We start from the raw sequence: 9245 nt of genomic DNA, 5'->3' as shown, positions 1-9245 counted from the left end.
AAACTAGTGAATTGCTTCTGCCAGATATAATGAATTAATAGTTTGCTCTTCCCCCTTTGGATTCAGAATTAATTCTTGGCCTATATTGGCATTTCTCTCACTGGAAAATTCAATTTGCATCATTAAAGCCCTGAGTCTATTACATTTGCAACTGACACAGATGGGCACCAGAAAAAACACTGCATAAATTTGGTAAAATTGTTAATATTGATGATTCTAAGTATTATTCAAAATTCTAATTAAACACCAATAAGCTGCTTTAGAGAAAGAAAATCTTACATTAACACCAACAGAGACAAAAATGGATTTCACTGATAATAGATCTGACTTCTCACTTAGATTTTGATTAAGTTTAACCACATTTAACATCGAGGGAATTAACTGCTTTGCTGGATATAGAAAATATCCCCTTTCTTAATCCACTGGTTCTGTGGTGACATTGTGACTGATCTTCCAGAGCAGGGAACAAACATCTACCACTCTCCAGATCCACTCCCTGTGACAACACCAGCAGTCAAATACTTAAAAATAATTATGCATAAAGTGATACACTCAGATCTGACACTCAATTTTGTCTTCATTTATATTAATGCTAAAAATATGAGCATTCCCACACAAACGTGATCATTTCCTTAAATTACTGTGAGAGGAAATTTTTGTAGTAGTATTCTGTTAATATTGCCACACAGTATTAGCTCTGGTGGAAATCACTGCTTAACAATTTCACCACAACTAATAATTTCCTGCATCCCTTTATATAAATTTCAAAGGGATGACTATAAGAAGATACAGGCAGAGCATGCATGATACATTTTGGGTACCTTGCACCAAATATAAAAATTTCTACATGCAAAACACATTTCCTAAAGAATTAACAGGCTGACATGAAGATCTACACTAAACCTTGGAGTGGTTTTAAGCATGAGTAGGTGATATGAGGCTATCCAACATTTAATACAAGGCCACAATTTTATTTACACCTGAAAAAAGCCACTTAAATTAATGTCCTGGAAACAACCACATGTAATAGTCCACTGTAAATCTTTATGCATTCTTGCACGTATTTTAAAGACTTTTCCTCTTTGTTCTTTCCAGTGTCATCACAATGGTTTATGGCTTCCCTCTCACAGTTCAGATATTGGCTGCTCCTCCAGGACAGACAAAGGCACGATGCTGAATAGTTACACCTATAATTTGAAATTGTCCATGCCCTTAAGAACATTTCCTCCAGCATAACATGAGGGAGTTGCTCTTTTCTCCTTCCCCAAAAATTTTCCCTTCCGTGTGGTTGTTGAAAGAGTAAAACAAAAATATGCAGAGCAGCATGTGCTAAATATCCACTGCAAATCCTCCTTAAACTAAAAGAAAAAAAAAAAGCTATATGCAATAAGAATATGCACCACTTTACATGGAAAAAACCCCAGGAACCCCAAGTTTAATCCCTTGAGAGCTGCTATCACACCAGACTTACAGTTGATCTTTCTGGTTTGTTCACATTTATAGTAACCTTAGAGACTCCAGAACAAAATCTTTAAAAGAATTCCATCCCTTTGAAAGCAACTCAGAGTATTTTACCTAATATCAAAGAACAGAGCTACAAAATTATTATTATTATTATTGAAAGTGATTGCAGTTTTCTGTGATTTCCCATTCTTTAATCTGGTTATGTGGCTGTACCCTGCAATGTTATCATGGCTAATAAAAATTAACTTTTCTCTACAGTTTCTTGGGAAGTTTACTAGCACTGAGTGCTAAAAGCAAGGAAAGAAAGGTGCATACACAGGGAGATTATCTGCAGTGGCAATCTTGAATTTCCATAGAATTATTTTCTTCTGAAGTAAAGAACAGACTCATAGAACTCCCAAAACAATACTGACATAAAACACTGAACTGGTGGGACTCCCTTGTACACTCTGGAAGACTCAGGTTGGTCAGCTCTTATGGCAATCAAGAAAGAGAACTTATTAACAAACCAGAATCTATCATGCCACAAAAAGAAAAAATTAAAAAAAAAAAAGAGGAAATGTTTTTGAATGCACTGTGCACTGCTCCACCAAGCCTCAGTCCTCAGGTGGTTTTTGTTATTTTCCTGAAATCCACCAAAAACTCACAGTATATTGCAGTAATGATGCACAGCAGCAGCAGAACTGAAACACAGTGTTACAAAAGGAAGATATAAAAACAGTCCCCCTGCTCTGCCCATCTCAAAAAGAGAAATACATCTCTGAGAAATCATCTCTGTTTTCTGATCGCAACGTGCCGGGGTGACCGTCAGTGACAGCACAGAGCAGCCAGTGCCCCCACGCTGAGTTTTGTCCTCTGCGATGTCACAGAGCAGCTCTGTGAAGTGACAGAAAGATCCTTCCAGGGCAGCTGCTCACGGATCACCCATGGAACACCCAGGAACCGCCAGCCCTGCCGGCCCCTGGCAGCCACCAGGCGTGGAGCACAGCCACCAGCACAGCATGCAGAGCAGCTCCCGCTGGGGCAGGTCCCTGCAGCCCTCCCAGCATGGACACCGTGGTGCTTAAGAAGAGGGGCTACAGCCTCGGAGACACTCTTGGAGAAGGCTCCTACGGCAAAGTGAAAGCTGCCTACAGCCACCACCTGAAATGCAGAGTGGCCATCAAGATCATCGACAAGAAGAAAATCTCTCAGAACGTCCTGGAGAAGTTTCTCCCCAGGGAAATGGAGGCTTTGATGAGGCTGCACCACCCCTCCATCATCGAGACCTACGAGATCTTTGAGACGTCCTCTGGGAAGGTGTACATCGTGATGGAGCTGGGGGAGAAGGGGAGCCTCCTGAACTACCTCACCAACCAGGGCGCCATGGAGGAGAGCGTCGCTCGCACCAAGTTCAAGCAGTTGGCTTCTGCCATCAAGCATTGCCACGACTTGGACTTTGCCCACAGGGACCTGAAATGTGACAACATCCTTCTCGACAGCGATCTCAACTTCAAGCTGTCGGACTTTGGCTTTTCAAAGCCCCTGGCTCGGGATGAAAACGGGAAAACCGTTCTGAGCAGCACCTTCTGCGGGTCCCTGGCGTATTCAGCCCCAGAACTGCTTGAGCACATTCCTTGTGACCCCAGGATTTCGGACATGTGGAGCCTGGGCATCATCCTGTATGCAATGCTTTTTGCTTCACAGCCATTTGATAGCTCCAACGTCAAGGAAATGCTCCAGGTTCAGAAGCAACAGAGGATCCCCTTCATCAAGTCCAAACATCTCTCTGCAGAGTGCAAGGACCTCATCGCCCACTTGCTGCACCCCGATGTGGCTCAGAGGCTGTGCATAGATGATGTTTTGGCACATCCCTGGCTGCAGAACCCAAAGCTCATGCACAGCCTGCGAGTTGCAGGAGGTGGTGACCCCAAAGCCTGTGGCAGGAAAAGCCCGAGAAGAACCATTGTGCGTAGGTGTAAGGAGTGGAGGAGGAGATCAGATCCCCTTAAGGATCATTTCCTTTAGCAGGGCCTCCTCTGTGAACTGCATTAGTTTAAATTCACATTAAAGAGAACCTGTCTCAAATTGCTCGTGGCAGTTGTGTCCCCTCTCCTGTGCACTTGATGGAGGAGCTTTAACACTGCCAAAGTCAGGACTGTGAAAGACAGGGGGAAATAAAGAGGGAGAGAAGTTTTAGAACATGTAACCAAACTGCAGAGGAGCATTTTGTATTTAATACTTGAAGGAGGAATGTATTTCCTACTTGACAATTCAATTTTTTTAATATATCTGAATATCAGACCCACTGCACTTTTTAACCATTTATGTCTATTTTAGTACTCAGACTCTAGGATCTGCCTAGACCTACTGCTTATGAACCAAAATTTAGCTGATTTTCTCTTTCAAATTTGAGTCTTTCAACAAAAAAAAAAAAGTGCAATGGAAACCATTTTCTATACTTAAAAATTAACAAAGATTACAAATCAGTTGTACCGTAACAGAGGTCTTAAGTCAAAAGGAATGGTGGAAGAGTTTTCATTAATTAATAACCATCAGCTACCCTTTAGCTGAAACTTACTGGCTGAGCAAAAGACATGCATGAATAACAGATTTCTTTTTTCTATAACAAGAACTGTTATGTTAGACGTTAAAAAATGAAATGTCTACCTTCAATGCTGTGGTTGTTTAGCCTAAAACTTAAAAAATGTTAATAATTTTATTTGCATTGCAGTCCTGAAAGGTCGTCCTGATCAGGGGGCTTCTTAAAAGCCTGCAAAATAAGAATTCTTCTGTCCCACAGGTCTAATATATTTACCTGTAGGTCCCATAGGATTGATTCAAGTGGATAAGATATGCGAGCACACATTTACAGTCCAGCCACTTCCTGCAGAAAATCATCAAAAAATGTCATGTGGGTAAAATCCAATCCCAGTGGAGACTTTGTGAGCTTTATTACTCAATTCTTTGGTACTCAAATAATTACCTGTGACTAAAAATAAAGCAAAACAAATATAATTTCATGGGTCTGCTTGGCCAGAGACATTTGGCCAACTATTGATCTACAAGGGTATCTATCCAGCACCTGAGAATGTCATCCACACAAATGATGACCTAATCATAATTAATTATTGCTTAGAAAGGGTCAGGCTACTACGTTTAATGCTTTACAAAACAGAGAGAAAGTAAAGTTCAAGTGCTGCTGAAAAGTAGCAGTGTCAAAAAGTACTCTAACATACAATTTGACAAGACAAAAATTATGTTTATCCATTATTTCACCCATTACTCTTTACAGAAAATATGCTGTTCCTGTCAAAATATTATGCTAAAATATCAAATATAAAATATTGCTATTGACAAAGCCATCAAATAAAAAACATTGACCATAATTAAAACTATTCTTTCCATTTAGTAAGTGTGGACAACTAAATCTATTCTAGGGAAAAAACCCTTTTTGTTTAATAACGTAAGAGATTATTTTTGATGCTAAGAAATCAAATGCACTCTGGAATAATTACAAACCTCACTCTGAGTAGTCTTCTGCCTCAGAGAGTGGATTAAAAGATGGATTGTACAAACAGCCATTCAGCAGAGCTCTTACTATCCTAAATAATCCAAGGAGAGACAAAGTCAGATCCAGCTCTAATTAACACTCATTGCTCGTGGCAGGAGAACATTAACATGGCACATTTCCACTGCCACATGTTTAGAAGTCACAGCCACCAAAAGGACACTTGGACAAACAAAATGGAGTTTATGAATTCTTTGAGATAGCAATCAAGTAGAAAGCTTAACAATATAACCTATTGTTATTTTGCTTTCATTGATTTAACCTGGGACCAAAACACAGCAGTAAAAAGAAGGTGAATCTATGGAAAATATTTTCTTATTCTATTTTACCTTTTCCACTTTCACGAAGTTTGGATTATCAGACACATTCTTTATTTCCAGTTGTGTGTCTGCAGCCAAAATACGTCTAAATGTATAGCAAAAATCAAAGGGCAGGACAGCTCTCTTACCCAGGCTGAATTTATTACAGATGTGAGCTACTCTGTTGTGTAAATTGTATAAAAGAGACACCAGACACACATTCAAGGAGGGTGCACTCTGCAATCCTGGTTTACTTGGGAATTCAGTTTTGTTCCAATCCTTTTAGTAAGACAGGACATGCCATTGAAAACAAACTTATATAAGTCCTAAAAACCTCTAGAGGAAGAGGATCCATGAACCGTATTGGTGAATATTACAACAATAAGCCTATTAGAAATAGAATTTCAGTTGAATGCAGTAAATGGCATGAAACGTGTCCTGCTATAACTCTGTCAAAATGACACTGGGTTTATTTTAACTACAGACCATGGAATCATACATTTACTAAGGCTGGTTAACTCAGTCACTCCTCATTTCTCTCAGCTTTTATCTCCTCAGATTTCTCAAAACCATGTACCTAGCACTGGGGAATGAAAATGGAGATTGTTGTAATCACTAATGTTTCAGATACAAAATTTAATTTGCACTTTCCTCTACACATTAAAAGCGACTGAGTTTTAGAATCATCTTTTCCTTAGCCAGAAGTGTCCACACTTTCCTATCTTATATCGTTGGCACTTAAAAGTAATGGTTTTTATCTAACAGATACAGCAGTCATAATAAATGTTTAAGATAACTATTTAAATTTTGGCTGTACTAACATTATAATGTAAAGAATCCTCATTTTATTTGCCTTGATAAATCAAAGATTAAACTCACTCAGACATTTTATCTTGCTTGCCCTTAGAATAGTTAAAGAAATTGACTTAAAATATGAATAATATGTCTTCATTTTATGAGTTTTGTTCATTTCCATGGATTTAGTTTGAAAATAAAATTATTTCTAGTACTTACTGGAATGCTGATAATGAAACTATTGAATTGATGGGTTTTGTCTATATCTAAAAATCCCTTGAACTTATTTGGAGGGGTTGGATTCTTAAAGGAGAACCTGCCTCAATTTATGCTCCTTGCTATGGCACCCAGAGCCATCATGGACATTTTATTAAAAAATAAGGTTCAGAAAGTTACAATTTGTCAAAAAGTCTCAGAACTGTACCTTGAAATACCATGCATAATATTTATTGAAGTATATTTCAAGACTCAGCTTCACAACTAAATTTTGAAAAATCTCTTTCTAATTCCTCCAAGGGTTTCTAGTTCAATGAGAATTAATAGTTTTGCTCACACAGATACTCTTTCCACAATACAACCTCTAAACACGATCACAATGGTCTCTGCACAGCCATCAGAAGTGCTTCAAACCACAAAAACAAAAACCTCCATAGAGAAATAACTTTAGAAATTTAACTTAATAACTTTGTTGGTGAAAAAGGATCTGATTTGGTGGAACTGCACAGCATTTACAAGGAGAAACCCACACCAATTTGACCAAGAACACAATGTCCAGGACAGCACTCCCGTATCCTGCAGTATCACAGCATTTTCCCCAAAGAGGATTTATTTTGAGGTTGAATTTGCTGGTTGTGAGGCGTGTGCTGCCTCCCTCCCTGCTCTGCCAGCCAGCAGGGCTCTGGAGCCTCCATCCAGCCTCCTGGGGACTCTGGGGACTCTGGGGACAGATGGCTTCAGGGCAGCCAAGCGCTGTCTGCAGCGGGGACCCAGACGTCCTGCCACTATACAAATATCACTATCAGTCAAATCATTTTATTATAAACCCTGGACAGCCCACTGAGCTCTCCCACGTGGCACTGGCTCCACTCCAGGAGCTCCCCCTGAGCAGGGACAGCTCTCAAGGTTACCCTCAAGGCTGAAAGGTTCCCTGCCACAGCAGATCCTCGGGAAGTGATGAATAGTTTGTCCTAACCTTTGAAATCTCAGCCAAGTGATGCAAAGGATTGAGTGTGCACATAAACTCCTTTGGACATAAGCCACTGGCCAGGTCTGAGTCCAGGACTGGATCCAGCTGCAGTCTGAGAAGGAGCCCTGAAGGCTCAGGTCCTTCCTGAACCTCATGACTCAATGGCAGAGTCTTCCTGACAGCTTTTTCTGCCCTTGTCCTTCAGGCAGTAAACAGGCAAGCGTACCTTGTTAAAGCACTGTCACATTTACCATCCCGTTTTAACTCTCTGTTTTATGTTAACAACCTTTACTGCTGCTTCTCTCTCGAGTGAAGTGCATCACTCCATCCGGGACAAGGTGCAGTGAGCAGGGGGAAGAGGTGAAAGGGGTTAACAGAGCAGCACTGCAGGAAATAAACATTTTCTGATCCTCCTAACACAGAAAAGGCAAGTTATCTGTTATGCCACTTGACAGCTTGTAAATGGATGAATGACTGCCTTTAATAGTGGTGATATTTACTGCCTCAGAAAGCTAATTCCTTTGACCTGAACAGAAATGGTCACAGACATTAGAGCTACACAAATACAACATTCAAATCTTCCTGAGCACATAACAGTCCTATGAAAAAAAATCACGAGATTATTCATAACACAAGACACAACCAGAACGAAAATTAATTTTTCAGAACCTGAGAGTTGAAAATTTTTCATGACAAATTTTAATGGACCAAAATCCAAGTTCATTCAAGTCATTTGGAGACGTTGGTATTGGCATTTGCATCAGCACCTAGACCTTCATCTTATTTACAAAGATAATTCATATTATGCTAAATTTTATCCAAGCAATTTCTGCAAGATGAGAACATCTAGACACGTTAGGTACTTAGTTTACTAGACTGTGTTAGACACCTAAAATTAGCATAAGTCCCAGGCACATTGCAGCATTTAATGTGTTTATCTCACAATATCCTTGTAAAGAAGAGGAATAACATTATCTCAGCTTTACAAAGTGAAAATGAAACACAGGATGAATGTGGAATTTTTTAAAAATATTAAGTACTCCGATTCTGTAAGTGTTGAGTGTCTGATTACTGTTAAAAGTCGGAACATGTGTTATACAGACTAAGCCACTGAGAAACACAATCTGTGACAAAAGTGATCTTAACCAGGAGCAAGAAAGTCATGAACTGTTGTGAACTATTACTGCTGCCTGGTTTTTCTGCCTTTGATGAGATCTAACTAAAAAAAAGAAAATTAAACCAAACAGCACAAAAAAAATGCCTAAACCAAAAAAACTTCAGCAATTTCAAGCATCCTACTTCCATGTCTGGCTGAAATATGATGACTACAGTATCTCTGTTATCTTTGAATAACAGAGATATTCAAAGTTTGCCAAAGCTATACTTCAAGTCATTCTACCTAGCATTACATAAAATTCTAAATATTCCAACATACACAAACTCAAAAAAATTAGCTGAATTTTCTTCATGCTTTAATCATTATCTTTCACTGTACCAATACCAAGATGTAAATAAATAAAATGGCACTGGTTTGGTTCCTCTGCAGCATCAACAACTTCTGATAGTTTATCCCTACCAGTGCTGCTCAACATCAGCAAACAGCCTTGAGATGTGATTTTTTAAAATGCAGTTTAACACAGAATCATCAATCCAGCAAAGTACCTGCCAGGATATATTCACCTGCAGTTTAAGAAAATTACGTGGGTTAATCAGAGAGAAATCTCTGCCTTTCTGATGCAAAGCTGTGAGCTTTAGATTATCTTAAAGCATGGGCAATCCACCAAGGAACTGCATATTCAGAGAGTTCTTTAATGAATATGTATACCTCAGTCTTCTTATGATTTTCCTTAAAGGAAAATATTACATCAAAGCTAAGCTAGTTTGGCCTACTACAGAAATTCTTTCTTCTGTATACTTCAGTGCATTTCAGAAACAGGTTTTCTTAGTTATA

General features: G+C 39.2%; 1 protein-coding gene across 1 annotated transcript; it reads left to right on the top strand.

Moving 5' to 3' along the window:
* Window positions 1-207: 207 nt before the first annotated feature.
* On the top strand, window positions 208-3797 carry LOC134560592 (testis-specific serine/threonine-protein kinase 1-like). Its single transcript, XM_063416760.1, has one exon. It carries the CDS (start codon window positions 2512-2514, stop codon window positions 3469-3471), a length of 960 nt encoding a protein of 319 aa, XP_063272830.1. The 5' UTR covers window positions 208-2511; the 3' UTR covers window positions 3472-3797.
* Window positions 3798-9245: the final 5448 nt, after the last annotated feature.

This window comes from Prinia subflava, chromosome 20 (genome assembly GCF_021018805.1).
Source record: "Prinia subflava isolate CZ2003 ecotype Zambia chromosome 20, Cam_Psub_1.2, whole genome shotgun sequence".
Classification (NCBI taxonomy): Eukaryota; Metazoa; Chordata; class Aves; order Passeriformes; family Cisticolidae; genus Prinia; species Prinia subflava.
Note: the sequence above shows the minus strand (reverse complement) of the source record. Positions and strands in the feature narration are given on the sequence as shown.

Coding starts and splice junctions, on each gene's coding strand:
- LOC134560592 (XM_063416760.1), top strand. CDS start 2,512: ATGGACACCGTGGTGCTTAAGAAGAGGGGCTACAGCCTCGGAGACACT.